At 39.3% G+C, this 19637-nt stretch overlaps 1 protein-coding gene across 1 annotated transcript in view; it reads left to right on the top strand.

The window, feature by feature from the left end:
• Positions 1-15031, top strand: part of TNFRSF11A (TNF receptor superfamily member 11a) — a 33159-nt gene extending 18128 nt beyond the window's left edge. Inside the window, exons 3-10 of the mRNA XM_053467578.1 lie at positions 3555-3680; positions 4844-4987; positions 6121-6214; positions 6413-6498; positions 10710-10808; positions 12251-12303; positions 13284-13914; positions 14201-15031. Coding sequence (XP_053323553.1) covers positions 3555-3680; positions 4844-4987; positions 6121-6214; positions 6413-6498; positions 10710-10808; positions 12251-12303; positions 13284-13914; positions 14201-14604 — 1637 coding nt within the window. The 3' untranslated portion in view covers positions 14605-15031. The remainder of the gene's footprint in view (positions 1-3554; positions 3681-4843; positions 4988-6120; positions 6215-6412; positions 6499-10709; positions 10809-12250; positions 12304-13283; positions 13915-14200) is intronic.
• Positions 15032-19637: the final 4606 nt, after the last annotated feature.

Below are 19637 nucleotides of genomic sequence, written 5' to 3'. Positions count from 1 at the left end.
ATTTGATCTCCATTTGAGGTCGGATTATAGAAGGAGGGGAGTTTTTCAGAGCATTTGCTCTGAAAAAAACTCGTTTTATAAATCGATAAAAATCGATTCAACTAATCGATAATGAAAATAGTTGAAAACGATTTTCATAATCGATTATTATCGATTCGTTGTTGCAGCCCTAATACACATCCTATTCCAGTTTGATTCATAACATTTCCAGTTGACTGGGCATTCTCAATTATTACCCTGATGGTGGAAATTGGCTTTTTCAATGCTTTTACTATTTTCTCATAGCCACTTCGCATTTTGTGAAGCTCGACAACTTCTTGTCGGTCATCACAGCTATATTCTTTGCTCTTATCAATTGTGATGAATGACTATGGGAATTTGGCCTATGATTTGGAAATCATGGTTGAACAATTTTCTGTTCCTAGTCATCCAGATGTAATAAAATAAAATATCAATGGGAATATAGTTCAGATCTTTTCCTTGTATGAATTCATAGGGGTGCCAATAATTGTGCCACGCATATATTTAACTTTTTTGTATTTTTGGAAAAAAAAGATGTATTGTGCCATGTCTGTTGTATTGTAGTGCCAGATGGAGTGTGTATGTGTGTATAGTGAGTGTGTATTATATATATTTATACTGTTAGCCAGTGCGTGTGTGTGAGTGTTGTATGTGTATGATAATGTGATATTAGTGTATATGGTGGTGTGTATTACAGGTACATGCCCCAGTCTATAATAGAGGAAGCAGTCATCTACAAACAGAGCAGGTAACAGAAAAAAACTGTTATTTCACTCATTGCTTCATGCATGTGTGTTGGTAAATATTAAAGGCCTTATCTTTAATAGCTTTCCGATCAAAAAGCTGAGAAAGTACAAATTAGTCATTGTTCTTATCTTTTGGCTGATTAGCATCTTATCTTGAGAACAAAATGAAACCAAAATATAATCACTGCTTATAGGCAGTGATCAGTCTATGGTGTTAGGTAAAAAAAAAAAAATAGGAACCATTAACCAACATCACAGGTGCCACTCCAATGGTAACCACCCAATAAAAAAATGAAGGACACAAACACACTTCTTTAATACAAAAGTATGTGTATTTTCGTAATAAAAAAAACATTCTGAGGAGCGCTAGCCAGAATGATGAAAGGGTGATGGGAGTTTTAGTCCCCAAGGGCTAATGAAGTTTTTACGAGTTGCTTTTTGGAATGGAGAACATTTTTTTACATTTCTACCATTTCATCAAGTAATGTAAGCTGTTTATGGGTTTCCCTAAAGTGTAAGCTGTTTATAAGGCTGTCATCTAAATCTAACTATAAAAACTACAAAATGTGAGCTTGCCAAATAATAAAAAATATTCTTATAGATAATTCACTATTTAACTGCTTGCATGGGTAGGAGCATCCTATTTTTAACTCAGGCTCCAAATACGGAGCGCCCAACTCAGGTTTGGTATTAGCAACAGTCATCCCACGCAGCTGAATTTAGGGAGTGCCAGGCAGTGGCTTATATTTTTTCTTGGGAGTCAGGTCCGAATTGGCCGACCTTAGAACACATGACTAGGACCAAAATTGCCTTATTGGGTCCTACAACCCTAAAAGCTACAGCAAGGCAAAAATATGGTCTATATTCTATCTAAAATATGAAAAAAGTGGGAGCACCAAAGTATATTCTTGCCTGGGATGCCATTTAGTCTAGGATTGGCCCTTGCCCAGCAAATGATTCTTGGATAATTAACCTATAATATCTTTTCCCCCAGCTCCTAACTCTTTAACAACCTGTAGCCTTGTTATAGCCCTCCTTGTAGATCATGGTTTTGTGAAAATTTCTTGTGTATGGAAATACATAATAAAGATTGGTATTGCACACTAAGTGCTCTGCTTACAAAATTCCTCCAAAACCTTTTTCAGGAAATGCTTGAATAAAGTAAACACTGAGCGTAATGGGTTTTATGCCAACTGTAACTTCCTATGTGACTGGGAAAATCTGAGTTCTGGGACATGATGTTGTTCTCCAGATGTCTGTCGTGTATTCTACATTCTATACAAGCTCTAGCCTTCACAGCATGAAAGGTGGTCACTGGGCACTTTAATCGAACAAGCCAGTTATAATTATGATAATTTTAATGACATCATGTGTTTCTCCCTCTCCCTTTTTTCTCTCTGTCTTTTTGCTAGAGTAAGGGTAGAGCTGACTCATGTTGCTCGTCTCTTTCATAGGCGTTTTTTAAACTTTGTTCTTTAATGCATATGATAGCTAAGTATCCCCTTCAAATTATCACTTTTCCCCTAATGTAAATGCATAGAGGGATTCATTAGGACCCCCGTCTCTTCCCCATGCATTTGCCCTCTTTTTCCCAATCCCAGCCTTTTGGATTGCAGGAGGTGCTTTTGGTAGAACACATCTCCTGTTTACCAGTGCACACAAGCACTATACTCACTGCTGGCCTGCTGCACTACTGGTTTACACAAGAGTTCCAGAAGGACTAGCAAGGTCTGCTGAACATATGCATGGAAAGTGCTTACATTGATTTTAATGGGGACACTTTCCTGCCAGTCATTGGCTGCTCCAGGCAATCAAAACTGGTGCGAAAACACCGCCAACAGAGGGTGCAGACTACTTTCAAAGTACTTTGATATGCATTCTTCATCGATGGGGCTGTATGGGACACTGGAGATTCCTTTTAACAAGGTATACAATGTAAAAATTTTAAATAAAAATTAAAACAGATACACACTCAATTACACAAAGGGATTTTAATACCCACGAGGATAGTCTTGACAATGAAAGACCACTTGCTAATATTATGCAATACACATTTAGCTCTACACAAAACCTTTGGAAACACTTCAGTACAGTAACTAAACATATCTGATTTCATGCCAACTGAAACCTTCTAAGTAACTAGAAATCATTTAATCCAAGGAAGTCAGTTTTTGACTCTCTAGCTGTTTTAGGCATGCATGTTTGTTCACAATCAATATAGTTTGGTTCACTCCATATTAATATTTGTATGTAAATCATTGCTTGCGAGTCATTTTGTTATTGAGAGATTTCATGTCATTAGAGAATTTGTCACAATTGCCATTATTCCTTCTTTTATTATGCCAGTAAATGGTGATTCAACCTGGTTTGTCTTCTTTTTCAATGTGTAATGAAAGGACCCTGTTCAAGAGGAGAATACTGAGTTTATTCTTGTTAACTGAACAACTCCCCAAGTTGGGTCTTTAGTGTAATTCTTCCACTGCTTCTCGGCACCCACAAGTTCATTTTTACATCTGTAGTTGCCATGTTTGATGGCGTTTGGCAGGAACTTGGCACTGCCGAGGTCAGCTGACAACTCTATTATTGAATAGACTCCTGTGACATTAAACTGTCCCTTTAAGGATAAGATATGCAAAAAAAATTCTAGGAACTAAAAAGGATTTCCCATAAATATGCTTTGAAACCATAAAGATTCACCTATTTAAACATCTAGCAGTTTTGTCTGCCAATAGATAAAAACGAGATATATAATATGTTTTAAACATGCTGTTTTATTTATATAAATAGGAGAACACATGATGTCCAGATGCACTTCCAACACAGACACGGATTGTAGAATCTGTGGCCTGAATGAATACACTTCTCACTGGAATGATGATATAAGATGCCAGCTACATGTACGTTGCGATGATGGTAAGTGTTTGGCTGATGAATATTTTAATGACTGACCCAGCATGTGCTTCTACTCTGAAATAGTTAAAATTCTTCTGATACCTCTCTAGATACAGGCAGGTCAACTTCATTGGTTAGGCTATGGTAGTGAAATCTGTTTTTCAAGTGATGTACCTAAATCATTTTTATACATAACCTCCAATATGTCTTGCAGTATAGATGAGTTCCCCTAACAAAAAAAATTAGATTACAAAACAAAACCAGGCCAAGTTCTCCCATGACTACTACAGTAGCCCACATGGAAAGATAATCCTGGTTCCATTTACTTTTTGGCCTTAAACCACTCTTTAAATAGACATTCTCACATATTATAACTCTCCAAGGAGCCCAGAAATTACTTGCAGTTTGGCTCCTCTGTGACCGACGTTCGAATGTGACATTACTTAAGAGAATTAGAATGCAGATCTAAAAATTTCCATGTGAACGCTTTGCTTTGAGTGTATCTTGTTTTACTTTTTTTTTTTAAGTTTTTTTTTTATAAATGTACGATCTTCCAGCAAAGATTAAATTAACTTAAATTAAATATTTCTGTATTGACTTACTAGATTCATTTAGTTAATATATTATTGTTATATGTATCCAAATGGATCCAAGTACACTCGTAGTTTGCCTGATATAAAAAACCTGTTTTGAGAACATCCATCAAAGAAAATTCAACTTTAGCTCTAGTGACCAAAAGAGGTAGAACATTTTGGCTGAATTCAAATAGCTAAAGATAACCTCATTGTTCAACATTGCAATAGAAAAGGCTTTTGAGTAGCCTGATGTCCCTTTGTGTCACCAGTCCATTTAATGTAAAGGATTCCACAAAAAATGTATGCAGATACCTGTTTTTAATGTAGAGGGTATAAATATTATCATATAGGGACACTCTAGCCGTAATGGCCACTTTGGAAGAAATGATTGCTGAGTGTCTCTTTATTATCATTTCTCTCCCTTGCAAATGCATGGTGAGTTTCTGCAGAACCCCCCACTATGCAGTTGCCTACCCTTCTAAATTGAACATATCTCCTGCTGGGGACAATACACTGGCCCTTAAAGTGTTCCTAATGCATGACTCGTGCACACTCAGTGCTGATTTGTTTGCATGTTGGGACAACACTGAAAATGTATTTCTTTGATAGGGAAAGGATTAGAGGTGCTTTATCATGGAAACCGGACGTCACCCCGGGAATGTGTATGTAAGGAAGGATACCACTTACACACTGGTTATGATATTTGTATGGAAAATACAGAGTGTCCTCCTGGCTTTGGAGTAAGGTTTCCAGGTGAGAATGTGTACATGTTTTTCTAATTGAAAAAAGTAAAAACCAATTCAGAGGAAATCTACTGTAAGGGTAGTGAAGGTTCACCACCAGTGGAACCCAAGTGTAGTACGCAGAACACTGGTGTAGGGCCACAAGCAGTAAAATCCAAAGTTGGTTTGGAAGAAGGTCAGACAAGAAGTAAAGTCAGTACAGCAGTCCAGTCCGGGTAGGTGGCTAAGTTTTAGGAAAGCAAAAAGTTAACAGGAACAAATACATTGTGCAGCTCTGAAACAAGTAAAGCATTGAGACTTGTTCAGAACCTTGAGGATAAACAAGTCTTGCTTTGGTTAGCATGTGGATGACTGACTACATGGCCTCCAAGCAGGTAAGCATGTCTAGAAACTGGAAACAGTGAATTACGATTAAGTTATAGGAATGTATTACTTTACTTTGCCTTGTTTTTAAATTGACACCATGAACAGCACTGTGGAATACGATGGTGCTATGTAAATCGGTGAGTTATGCTTCACTTAATGTGCTATAAATAATAGGTGAACAAGGTATCTAAAACATTAATCACACTTACATATGTATTTGTGACTGAATTTTAGTTACTGATATTTATTTGTTTTTTCATTTTAAGCTGTTCTTTACTTTCAAGTTCAGTGCAAGTCAAGTGTAAATGGGAGTTGGAAGTAGTGAATAAACCCGTCTAACTGATGCTACTGATAACTTCCCTGAACTGGGGGTTGGTGTTCTCTCAACCTTTACTATTATTTATGTATTGGTTTATAAAGCACCATCATATTCCACAGTGCTGTGCAAGAACTAAACAGAATATAACGAATAGTACATAACAAGTTCACCTACAGAATAGTACATAACAACTTTAGTTAAGGAGGGCCTTGCTCGAGCTCATAACCTTTAGTTACTTTATTTGTTGAATTAACAATTAGTCAACTAAATGTAGGCTATGCTTTATGTCAACCACGTACCAAACGTATCGTGATGTTAGTGCAATTAATACAGATTTTTGGTAAACTGATGTTATTTTGTATTCTGAAAGTATACAAATTTAGAATAGTTTTATACTAATCCCAGGTGTTGCTTCCATCTTCATCGCAACATATACATTTCTCTTTTTCTCCCTCAAGTTCAAAAAAACCAAGACACTGTATGCATAGCATGTCCTGTTGGGTATTTCTCCAACTCTTCTTCATCCAAAGAAAAATGTGAACCATGGACAAAGTAAGTCATTTGTATTTTATGTAGAATTTTATTTTTAGTTGACTGGAAACCCAGAAGATGCAGGTTTGGTGCTTTATGTGAGGATTATGTGTGAATAATATATTAAAAGGTGTTGTGGCATGTTTGAGCATTTGGGTATAAGCATGTTGCTTCCAACACAGAAATATTCTATAATATTGTTGCATCTTTCTCTTGCAGCTGTACTGGCCTTGGACTTGAAGAGATAGTGCCTGGCAGTAACCAATCAGATGCTGTGTGTAACCGTTCCTTCGATGTATTTCAAAGTAGGTGTCACATGTTGCTACAAAATATGGGTTTAATATGTCTTTTATAGCACTGGAGAGACAAGTAACAAGTTTCATTATTTCACCCTTTAAGCCTGCGTTGACCAGGCTTTCCCTTTATGAGGCAAGTCTATCATCAAAATGTATAATTGTTATTATTTATTGTTTTATATGGCGCCATCATATTTCGCAGTGTTGTCCAATAGGTAAACAGGACATAACAAGTAGTATATAACAATTTGACTTACATAAACGAGGGATAAGATGAGCCCTGCTTAAACGATCTTACAATCCAGCGGGAGTTAAGGTGTTTTACACAAGAGGTAAAAGTGAAGCTGTTATGGATGGACCATGCACATTAGTATACTGTCCGAAGGCAGGAGCAGGACTAGGATAAGTGGGCTAAGGAAGTTGGGAGGAAGGGCATCAACTCATAAGTTTCTAAGCATCCCTAAAGAAGTGGATGTTGATGGATTTTTTGAAGGAATCGAATGCAGGGGCAAAGACAAATAGCCTGGGAGTAGGCATTCCAGAGGATAGGGGCAGCCCTTAAGAAATCTTGCAAGTGTGCATGAGAATTAGAAATCAGAACAGAGGACAGATGGTGATCATCAGAGGAGCAGAGCGAGACCAGGTTTGATTGTATTTGGAGATTGAGTAATGAGATGTAAGTATGGGAACAGGATGGGAGTCAGGATTTTAAAAATATATCCCGAAGCGCACAGACAGCCAGTGAAGAGACTGACAGAGGGGAGAGGTGCTGTTAAATCTATGAGTGAGGAAGAAAAGTCTAGTAGCCGCGTTCATGGTGCATTGTTGAGGGGCAAGACAGTTATGAGGGAGACCAGCTAAGACAAGGTTACAATACTCAAGGCGGGAGATAACGAGGTCATGAAAAAGAGCCGTAGTGGCATGTGTGTCAGGAAGGGACAAATGTGAGCTATTTTTTTAAGATGGAGACGGCAGATTTTTGAGACAGACTGGATGAATGGGGGGAATGAGAGGTCAGAGTCAAGGGTGACAACAAGGCAGCAAGCATGAGAGGTTGTGGAGATGATTGCACCATTGACATTGAGGGAAATGGTTGAGTGCATATTAGCGTTGGAAGGAGGGAAGTAGTTCAGTTTTGGAGAGATTGAGTTTTGGGAATTGTGCAGACATCCAGTTAGAGACAGAGGCAAGGCGGTGTCACCCACTCCTGGTGCCCCACTACCCTTACCTCATGTCGGGGGAAAGTGGTAGCGCCGGTCACGTCGGAACACTCCCCCTGCTGCACATGCGCCACTGCCGCTAGTTTATAGCAGCAGCTGGCGTGTTCTTGTGTTTCGGCTGGGAAGGGGACACGTGTGACGTCAGCATTGGCACGTTGCGTCTGCCGACGCCAGATTTAAAAGTCCAGAAGTCCCTGTCTCAGTACCCTGGTGTGGTCTTCTAAGCGTTGCCTATTTTGAAGTGATATTTCGTGTTACCGACCTTCCTTTGTCCTACGATTTGGCTTTCTTTGCTTCATCCAGTGTATGACCCAGACCGTGTGACTATCCGCTCTGGTATTTGACCTATTGCTCATCTGAGTACCCGTCCTGTGTATGACCTCTGGCCCGTCTGACCCTACGCTCTGGTTTTTGGCTCTCGGCTTATCCACTTGCAATTTTTGTTCGCCTCCTCACTGTTGGCATCATCGAAAACCTGGGGAGCGTTACTAGGGGTATGCTCTGGTATGCCTCTACTGGGAGAAGAACTTCTGCAGTGAGTGCTCTGGTCAATGGTAGGCGTGACAGGCGGTTAGTTACACAATCTAAGAGGGAGGAAGGATGGACGAGAGACAGGGAAAGAATAGGTAGATCTGGATGCAATCAACATACAAGTGGTATTAAAAGCCAAAGGTTGATATTTGTTTGCAAAATGAGGTAGTGTATAGGCACAGCAGAAGGAGTCCTAGAACTGAGCCTTGGTGTACCCCGACTGAGAGGGGAAAGGGAAGTTACTGGGGAGGATGACATGGAAGGTATGATCAAAAAGGTAGGATATGAAGCAGGAGAGAGAGTCACAGAGACCAAGATCATGAAGAGTTTGAAAGAGGGTGGTTTACAGTGTCAAAAGCAGCAGAAAGGTCCAGTAGTATTGGCATAAAGCAGTGTCCCTTTTATTTAGCAGTGAGGCCATTAGTAACTTTAGTAAGGGTGGTCTCAATAGAAGTGAATGCCTTTTCTTAATTGTTCCAAGTTAAATTAGAAGTTTAGCAAGTTCAATTTAGTTGAATGTGCATCAGATAGATGTTTTCTAAAAACACACGTGGATCTCTAGCTAGAGATAGATTAATAAAACATACAATTCTTCTTGAGTGTTGGATTGAGACTCTCAAGGGGCCCTAGCTATGTGTGCTTATCCAACTGCACATACAAAGTAAATTTCGTCACTTACCGATAAGTGGCTTTTCTCATTTCACATGGCAGGAGCTGATGCTCTAGTACGGCTCTATATGACTGCACTGAGCACTGGCTTCCTAGGTACAGTATCTTGAACGGTGGGGCTGAAATGATCAATTATCCATTATCATGAAAGCATTAGGGGCCTCCCAGAGCTTGGGGTGCCCTAGCCAAGTACCTAGTATGCCTAATAGATAATCCACCATGATGTGACCTGCCTACATCTAAAGCATCACTGTATCTAGTTTAAACTATTTTTATAAATACCGTATTTGCTCGATTATAAGACGAGGTTTTTTCAGAGCAAATGCTCTGAAAAATACCCCTCGTCTTCTAATCGGGGTCGTCTTCTAATCAGACCTCAAATAGAGGTCTGATTAGGAGACTAAGATCCAGATCCCCCGCACCGCTGCAGGGGACCTGGATCCTCCTGTCTCCCCCCCCTCCCCATCATACACACACTTACCGGTGCTTCCTGCTGTGTTGCCGGGCCAGCGGGTTGACGTCTACGCGATCCGCGTAGACAACGTCCGCTGCAGCCGGAAGGAGGTGTGGCTAGCAGCGGGGGTTGTCTGCGTCCGTCGCATAGACCTTCCCCGACTGTCAGAGATCAGAGTTCCCCGCACCGATGCCGCACCGGTGCGGGGAACTCTGATCTCTGACAGCCGGGGAAAGTATACGCGACGGACGCATACAAACCCCCGCTGCTAGCCACACCTCCTTCCGGCTGCAGCAGAAGGCGACGTCAACCTGCTGCCCCGGCTGGAAGCACCGGTAAGAGAGAGGGGAGAGCGGGGGAAGGGGGGTGAGAGAGGGGGGGAGAGAGAGTGTGTGTGTGTGTGTGTGTGTGTGTGTGTGTGTGTGTGTGTGTGTGTGTGTTAGTTAGTTAAATGGGGGTATAGGGTGTGTGTGTGTTAAATGGGGGCATAGGGCATTTCTGGAGTGGCGTTAAGGGGGCATTTAATAGAGCACTCTGCCTCCTGAAATGCCTTATACCTCCCTATATGTAACTCTGCCCCATAATATGCCTTTTAACCCCCTAAATGGCAGAGTGGCATATAGGGGTATAAGGCATTTCTGGAGGCAGAGTGCTCTATGCAATGCCTTTTAACTCCCTTAATGCCACTCTGCCTCCTGAAATGCCTTATACCTCCCTATATGCCACTCTGCCCCATAATATGCATTTTAACCCCCTAAATGCCAGAATGGGATATAGGGGTATAAGGCATTTCTGGAGGCAGAGTGGCACATAGGGGGTCAAAAGGCATACCATGGGGCACAGTGGCATATAGAGGGTTAAAAGGCATATCATGGGCCACAGTGCCATATTGGAGTGGCAAGCCTGGGGGCAGATGTGCGTAACTGGGGGAGAGGTTGGAAAATACAAGAAATAAAAACAAAAAAAATATTTTTCTCAATCATAGCTTTTATTAAAAAAAATAGTTTACATGAATTAACATTTACTGGTAAAACTTTTTTCCTTTGGGGTCGTCTTATATTCAGGCTTTTTCTTTTTTTCCTAAGTTAATATTCAGATTTTGGGGGGTCGTCTTATAATCAGGGTCGTCTTATAATCGAGCAAATACGGTACATCTCTGCGTGAAGGAGGTGTTATATAAAATGCAACTCTACAGTGTTTCAGAATTTTTAGTCAAGTTTTTTTTCTTTTGTAAAATACATTAATAGTTATTGGCTTTTTTTTACCTGACATTATTGGTAAATACCTGGTCATTTTATGCTTCTGTTTTGGGGGGTTTTTGTAACTATTTTTGTTTTGTCTTTTAGATTTCCAGGTTATAATTTGTATTTCACTAATAGTGGTTTCGGTGCTAGTGACTGCATCTGCTGTCTTTGTGTGCTGTAAGAAGATGAAGTCATCAAAAGGTATTGAGTGCTGAGGGCACAAACTAGATCTGAGAATAAAATGTAACTTTTATTAGAGAACAATAAATTTAATAAAGTATTTTCAAGAAATAAGCTGATTTAAAATTGCATTGGTGGATTAATCATCAGAAGTTTCACATGGCTAGTATATAAATGCAAGCAAACTTCCAGGTTGCATAAGTGATCAAAATAAGGAATTGATCATTATTAATACTTTTAGGACTGCGCTGGTCTATGATCATAGATAAAATCCATGTTTTATGTTTTCATGTCTTTATGCAAGACATCCATTAAACATTCACAGTGCTGGTGGAAAAGTAAGTGAACCCTTGGGTGTAATAACTGGTCCAACCTCCTTTGGCAGCAGTAACCTTCAGGTAGCTGCAGATCAGACCTCCACAACTTGAAGTAGGAATTTTAGACCATTCTTCTTAACGGAATCATTTTTTCTCACTTTTATTTGAAAAATCTTCATATTCATCTACAAAAGCTACAGTATTTGCTCAAATATACAATATGTCTACCTGTGTAAACTCTTTCCAGCATTATGTAAATCAACAATTCTTCTTCTGAGACTTCTTTTTTCTGAGGCATGGTTCACATCAGCAGATGCTTTCTTAAGAATAGCATACTCAAAATGTTTTAGTGGTTTTTATGTCAAAGTAGCTCTAAAACACACCTCCAACACCAATCCATTGATTGGACTCCAGGTTTGCCAACTCCTGACTTCAATTAGCTTTTGTTGAAGTGGGTAGCCCAGGTTTTCCCATTCTTTTTCAAACCCACGCTGTGATTGTTTGAGTGATGTGCTCAATATGGACAAGAACAATACAGTAATGTTTGTATTATTAGGTAAAGCAGATTGCGTTGGTTCAGTAACTTCGATTAAGCTCATAAAATAGTTTAAGACAAATGTATACATAGGCTGGCAATTCCAAAGGGTTCACTTTTTTTGCCACTGTATACATAATGTTCACATTAGGCTTGACGGATTTTTTTTTTGAGTGATTCACTCAGTCTGAATTAACACATGCTACAGACTGTGCCTGTGTAACAATTTTAGCTAATTCAGTTCAAATAATAATTACCTGATTATTGGTTATTCATAGTTGTATAATGTGGTGTGTGCAGATATCTGGGAACAAAAAGTTATGACACTTGTCATCCATTTGCTCGCTTTATAGCTCCTTAACTTCCCTTAATAGGAGTTTGTATTGGTTTTCCTTTCCTTTCTAAAGATAAAAATATTCACTTAATAGGAAACATACAAGAGAAGAAAATATATATCATGTAATAGCTTGTAAAACCAACATACACCCCTAAGATTCTCTGCTTACTACGTTGCTTTGATTTAAGTTGGGTATTGCATTACTAACTTATTTATATCTTAAAAATATGAACATTCAGCAGTTTAGTAATTTTGTTTGGTTTTCTTCCTACAGCAGATTTATCAAAGTGGATGAATGAGGTCTGCACCAGGATTCAAGGAGCAGAGGTAAGTTATCTGGTGACGTATTTACCTTGAGCACTACCTAGGGGCACCTTCCCAAGCAGTTCGTGCCACACCTGGGATATGACATCATATCCTTGCACCCTACCTATTAAAAGGAGCACAGCACCATGTACTGCATACTATGGAGGTTGTGCCAGCCTGGAGACATTTTAAACAGTAAATGAACAGAGCAAATAAGTAGTGTCAAGTCTGATGATAAGTCTTTTTTGTAATGCAACTTTTTGCATATACCATGCAATCCACTTTTCATGTTTTACAGTTAGAAAGTATAGATCCAAAATGAACACTGAGTTATACACTGAGTAGATTTGATAGGGTTGAAGACGTAAAGCACAGGGAATGCATTTGTTTCCCTAATACTTGTTATTCCATTTCAGCATTCTGTAGTGATATTACAGCTGAAAAAAGTAACTATTTTTATTATTATCGTTACTGTTACCTTGTATTTATAAAGTACTAACAAATTCTGTAGTAGTTCATAGTGTGCGTAATATAATTTTAAATGAGCAAAACCAGAAGGTTTGAAGTGCTTTGTTCCATTAAGCCTCTGGTAGCGGTTTTATCTATTTTAGTGCCAGGATAAACAATGCATTGGGGTTTTTTTCACTTAAGTCAGAATTATCAGAGCTTGCATGGGCGTTCTGGTTTCAACTTTACTGTGCATTATGGAGGGCTAACCCCAGTGAGCTTCTGATGCAGGAAGAGCTTGGATGGACCTGTATAATGTATCAGTGAGATGTCCACAAAGTCGCCTCACCTATTAAATAACACATTATACAGGGCCTGCTCAGCCCTTGTAGCTGGAGAAGCTTGCCAGTGTTGGCCTTTCATAATGAAAAGTGAAGTGAGGGAGTTGAAGCCACAGCTTGTTCAAGGTATCAGACACAAATATTATTTTTAAAATTATTACTGTTTGAGTTTACAACCAAATTGCCAACACTCTAAACTCATATTTTTTTCAGCAAATATCCCCCTGCATTGAAACCAAGACCAATATTAACAGTACTGACAGAAAAGCTGCAAATGATAGGATTCACAATCCTGTTGAGCAGAGAATATGTATACCCATTAGTCCAGACAGCATAAAAGTATGTGGGCATCTCCATGGCAAAAGTGTTCCTACAGAAGATGAGTACACGGAAAAACATAATTTGATGGATTCTGAAGAGGGAAGTATGAATACTGCAAGTGACTCAATGGCAGACACAGAGGACACCTCGTTAGAAAGTGATACCAGCCATTGCTGCTCAGAGACAAGCTGTCAGAGGTTGCTGTTAGACAGACTTCAAAGTATACCACATGAAGAATTGATCTTTAATCCTTATTTTACCCAAGACCTAAATGGCCTCATACATGCTAATGGACTCTCCAGAGATGGTCTTGAAGCTACCACCGAACCCCAGGAAAGTAGTTGTTTTTATTGTTTCTGTCAAAGTATGCCTGGAACCTATTCTTCGTGTCCTGCACATAGTACCTCAGACAGAAACTTTGGGGATGATGCAGGTACATCTGCTACTGAAACACAGTGTCCTCAAGGCACTAGGAGCACTCCAGGAGGGAGCCACTCTTCAGAAACACCACCACCACCATCTGGTATGAGAGTCTCCTAATTCATTTTTTATTATGCTACATTGGAAAAACTTTACATGCTAAAGGACATAGGAGAAGCTAAGATGGAAGGATGTAAAAGGGGGTGTTAAGATTGAGACAGTTGAGGGAAAAAGTAGAAAGATGGAGAAAGAGGTGCACTGTGCTTTTTAATTTGGTGCAACGTTAGTCTATTCAGCAAGCTAGCATGCCAGTAGCTCAGAAGGGAGTAAGCATTGTGTAATAACAATAATACAACAAATGCAATCTAATTCACTATTTTCTTTTCCAGGCAAGGTGACAGGAAATAATAACACAACTGTTATTTCGAATGGCTCCGTAATGAACATTAAAGCTGATGTTGTTTTATTGGTGGTTAGTCCAAGTTCTCAGGACGCAGCCACTGTGGCTGAAAGCAAAGAAGAAAACATACGAAATCCAGTGCAGGAGGAAAGCCAAGGCGAATGTGACAGTTTTGTAGTAAATACCCAGCCCCACATAGGGAGGTATGCCGACTTCCTACCCAACCTAAACACAAGTTCTGAGTCATGGAACACCTCTCCAGACCACTGCACAAGCATTGACAGCCATGACACTTTAGATAAAGGACAGCATAACTTTGGGTTCTCTCAGAATACAACCGTTCTACCCATTCAAGAGGAGGGGAAGCCAGAATTTGATGTGTTTGAAGTATGAAAGCAATATCTATTTTGGTCTGAGGAATTAATTCTATGACAACAAAGCTGGGTAATAACATAGCCACCATATGAACGTCAGAAGAATTACATTTATGGACTGTACATAGTGTACATAAATCTCCTAGAACAGTAGCTTTTTTCTACAGTGCAGCTTTTTCTATTCTTTGTTTTATTTGTATATATTAGGTGCTATCAAAACAAGTGTGGATCTACTTTGCATGAAAGAAGCTAAGAAACGGTGATTGGGAAAGTGATAGTTATGTGTGATTATTTGCTTTTTAGCATTTTGCTAAGCCTTTGTTCAATGCCATTTTGAAGCTGCAGTGATCAAATGGGAAACAGTCAACATTAATGAATCCTGAAATGATCTAACACATATGGGAAACTCCTACGGTCAGTATCTGTGCTTCTAGAACAAACATTTTGACATATATATATATATATATATATATATATATATATATATATATATATATATATTGTTCTTTTGTACTTGCGTGCACAGAGCAATAGGAGGTTTCACCAATATCAGTGATGTAAAGGAATTTACAGTCTGCTCTGGGATATTTATTGAAGTGTATTAACAACATTATGAAGTTTGTTTCTGAGATATTGATAAGACCTATAAAAATGAAACCATTGGCATTGTGAAAGACTATCAGTTTGATGCATGTATTATTCCGGTGAACAGATGCTAAGGTCAAAAGAAACGCTGCCGCATGTCACAGTACATATGTATAAAGTATAATAATGTGATTTAGAAATAAGATTATTGATTTCTAAGCATATGATATATTAACATTTTTATTAAAAAAAATATCTGAGCCCGATACAAAGTAAAATCCTGCTTCTTCCCCATTTTCATCACCCTTCGTCTACCAACACCACCCTCTTCTTCCGTAGCCCCCTTTTATGGTTCTCCATGTTCATATCCCTCTGGTTATTCCCCAGTTTGCCTATTTTCCTCTCCCTCAATGTCAATTAACTTCACCCTTTTCACCCATGTCCATTTTCTTCCCATGTGTATCTGTCTGCCATCTATTTCCACCCATCATGCCAACAATTTTCTTTGCTGTCTTCCTGGGCCTTATGCCCATTTTCCTCCCTTTTCTATCCCTTGTATATTCTCCTGTCTACCTCCCCACTATCTACTCTCTTCCTAACTGCATTCAAGTCCACATTAGTTATCTCTACCAGCGCGTAACATCTGCCATCCTGGAGTGGGAACTCCTTAGTAATGTGTACTGATGTACAGTACTGTTGCAACACCCCAGGTTGGTGTAAGCAAACATTACCGTCAGTTTCCTGGTGCCAAACCCAGAAACAGTGCAGTTTACAAATTAATAGCACCATGATCAAGTCCCCATGTCCATTACCCATCTTCCCTGTCACCATATATAAACCCCTGAACATCTACCATTCTCCCTCTGCCCATGTACAATTTCCCACCCATGCCTTATACATGCATTACTACACCATGCCTTCTCTGCTGGTGTTGGTCATAGATCATTTGTAACCGTGAGGATCATTTGTAAAGGTGCTTTAGTCATAGAACAAAAAATGTTGTTGTATACTTATTACTCAGGAAACCGTATCAGAAACTTAATGCACGTTGACTAAAAAAATTCATCTGGATTTTTCAGATTGCCTCTTCTGAGCAGATCCAATCCCTTGGAGAATATATTACTGTATGAATACAATATAAGGTTTATTCTGACCTACCACAAATTAGGATTCCCTTCCAAGGAATCTGCGTTATTCCTCCAAAGTATTTTCATTTTCTAATTGACTTCTTGTAGAATTTCATACAACGATCTGCATCTGTAAATAGAAAACATTTAACGTAAGGATTTCCTATCCTCCTCTTAAGTTAAGAAAAGACTAAGGGTTAAATCGGTACATTGTGATTTATTTCAGAGGCGTATATTGTAAATACTTGCTTATGGGATATTTACTACTAAAATAACTGCAAACAATTATTCACGGTTTCGGCGTACATTAATATACTACTACAACTTTGTATGCCCACATGTTGTAAGCAGAGCCGGCCTTAGGCGTTGTGGCGCCCTGTGCGGACTACTCCTCTGGCGCCCCCCCTCACTACCCCCCTCTCTGCCCTTCAAACTACCCGCCCTCTCTGCCCCTTTAAACTACCCCCCCCTCAAACTACCCCTCCCCTCTACCCCTTCAAACTACCCCTCCCCTCTGCCCCTTCAAACTACCCCCCCCACTTACCTTGTTGCCGGAGTTCTGCGGTAAGAGCGGGAGGCATCCGTCTTCTCGCTCTGCCGGCATTTCATGTTGAGCGCCGGTATAGTCCGGCGCTCAACATGAGATGCTGGCACCGCGACGGAGTCACGGAGAGTAAGGGGTGCCGAGCGGTTGCCGAGAACTTCACGAGCAACCGCTCGGCGCCCCTGACCGGGACTTAGATTAAAGCATCGTTTTTTTTTTTTAAACTTTATTTAACATCAATGATGTTAAATAAAGTTTAAAAAAAAACCAAAAAAAAAACCCGATGCTTTAATCTAAGTCCCGGTCAGGCGCCCCTGCAACCATGGCGCCCTGTGCGGTCGCACAGGTCGCACACCCCTAAGGCCGGCCCTGGTTGTAAGTTGAGCTATGATTGACAAAGGTGTTGACAATATGACAGGCAGAGCAAAAGTGTTAGCCATGTGGTTTGATCACTTGCCGATGATATGTACTTTGAAAATAAAAGTGATTTGTGCAGACTGTGTATGTATTATCTTAAATGATTGGTTAATGTGGATAGAAATGACATGTATCCTGTCAGGAGCAGAATACTCAAGGGTTCAACCTCTGGGGAAGGTCGAAGTGATTAGGGAGCAGTAAAGCTAGGTCTGAAGTGACTGATGTTGAGCAGACTAGAGGGAAATTGTGATTTCCCAACTAGTCCTGCAGGCTTTGCAAAAGAGGAAGCAACAATCCTATTACTGCTAACGTCAGAGGACATTGCTGGGAGTAGTTCTGAGCCATTAAAACGGATGCTTATGGACAGAATCTTTTATGTAACCGGATATTTTATACTTTATTTGAAGAATTAAAATATTTATTGATTTTATTTCTCTTGTTTGTGTGCCATCCTTATCTTTTAACTGGATGAGGTTCCCTTCTTAACTGGATGAGTGCCAAACTCTCTTCATATCTGGGGATTGAATGCAGTAACAACACTGCACCACAAGGGGGCACCTTATGTGAAGGCAACAGGTTGTCGCTACCTAAACGCAAGAGTCCATCTATATCAAACTTCCATATGTGTGAAATTAACAATACCACAATACTGCTTTTTCTTTTCTATTTGTTTGTTTCTTATGTACCCAACTATTGTAAGATACTGTATATTGGAAAATTTGAAAACTGTGTATCCAAAGGAAGTATATCTATTTCCTGTGTGCAGACACCAGGGTGGATTTTTATTTACTATTTTGTGTAACTTTTATGATTACTATGTCTGGTGTTGCTGATAAAAATAAAGAGATTTTGTGCTTTAGAAAATGATAATTACTGCTAAAAAAAGCTGTCTAGGTAGCACTGGCTAAATTATTCCAAGCGTTGGAATTCTTTAAATATGATAGCATCCCAGCAGGTACATGTTTTCATAGGAGAGGGTTGATATGTCATTTAGATTCCTAAAGTGGTTAAACAAAATACAGGAGAAATATATTTCAAGCTATAAGACATGGCTGAGGCTTAGGTGCTATATGAGAAATAATTACTTAATTAAAAGGTAGAGCATACATGGTATATCCCTCCAACACAAATAGTTTAGGTTAATGTATTAAGAGGCTAGAAACATGTGCGAGAGTAAGGTTTTCCTGAATAAAAAAAAATATTATTAGAACAAGAAGAAAACCTAATGGTTAATTTAATAAACAGCAGAATAAAATTAAAATATCTATTGGAAATGTATACATGGCATTCTCCTCCAGCACAAATGGTTGATATTATTATTATTATTACTACAAGGAGGTTACTAATGGTTACTTCAGTGAACAAAACAAACAGTTGAATCAAATGAAAATAGTTATTGGAAATGTTTGCTGATAAGTATTTTCATTAAAGGCTAAAAAGAAAAATGAACACTTTATGATCATACCATACAACATTCTGAAGAACCTTGTGGACCTGCTGGTTGCCTTGCTATGAGGCCACTAGGTGGCGCTAACGTTTGATTATTACAATGGGCTGTGGAAGTTTCACAATTTCTTTAGAAAGAATGCCACCCCAAAAAGATGTAAGGAAAAGACTTCTGTGACTTATTAGTGAATGGTGCAAAATCATTTAATACCTTTAAATTCAACTGGTTACATCAACAAATTGTTTTGCGTTGAACTTGGTTGTTAGCACTATAGACTTTAAAACATACGCCTTTTTATTAAAGTGCAAGACAAAGCCACATGTCATTATTTCAGATGATTAGCAATGGACACAGGGCCAGACTTGGGATGACTAAGGGACCCTGCGTTAAGGACATTAGGATCCATACAGCTTTATGTTTTTAAATTCATGCAGGCTTGCATATCCTGTCCATGGCAACATCCGATCTGCCAGTGGAGGGGCAGGTCAAGTATAGAGTGCTATTGGCAAGATGTGAGTATCACGCAAGAAGCTTTCTATAATGCTTGTTATACAAACCTTGTATAATTGAAAGGGACATATATGAAAATCTGAAATTTTTAAAATCCCTCTTCTTTATTGATAGGATATGAGACAGGTCACCCTCAGACATACACCCCTCATTACAATATAAATTAAATCACATTAAAGCAGAGGTCCCAAGTTTGGAAATTGGGCTTCAGGGAGATTGGTAGGCTGTCTGGGGGCTCTGAAAACAAGGAGAAACCCCAATTAAACATACGAAAACAAAGCAGAGCGCCAAATGTTTGTTTGCATTTCATTGCTTTTTCTCATCTCACTCACTCTTACTCATTATCTTTCACAATCACTCTCTCTATCAATGTCCCCCTCCCTTCTTCGCTGACGGCCTCTGTATCCGTTTCTCTTCTTCTC

Source organism: Spea bombifrons, chromosome 5 (genome assembly GCF_027358695.1).
Source record: "Spea bombifrons isolate aSpeBom1 chromosome 5, aSpeBom1.2.pri, whole genome shotgun sequence".
Taxonomy (NCBI): domain Eukaryota; kingdom Metazoa; phylum Chordata; class Amphibia; order Anura; family Pelobatidae; genus Spea; species Spea bombifrons.
Note: the sequence above shows the minus strand (reverse complement) of the source record. Positions and strands in the feature narration are given on the sequence as shown.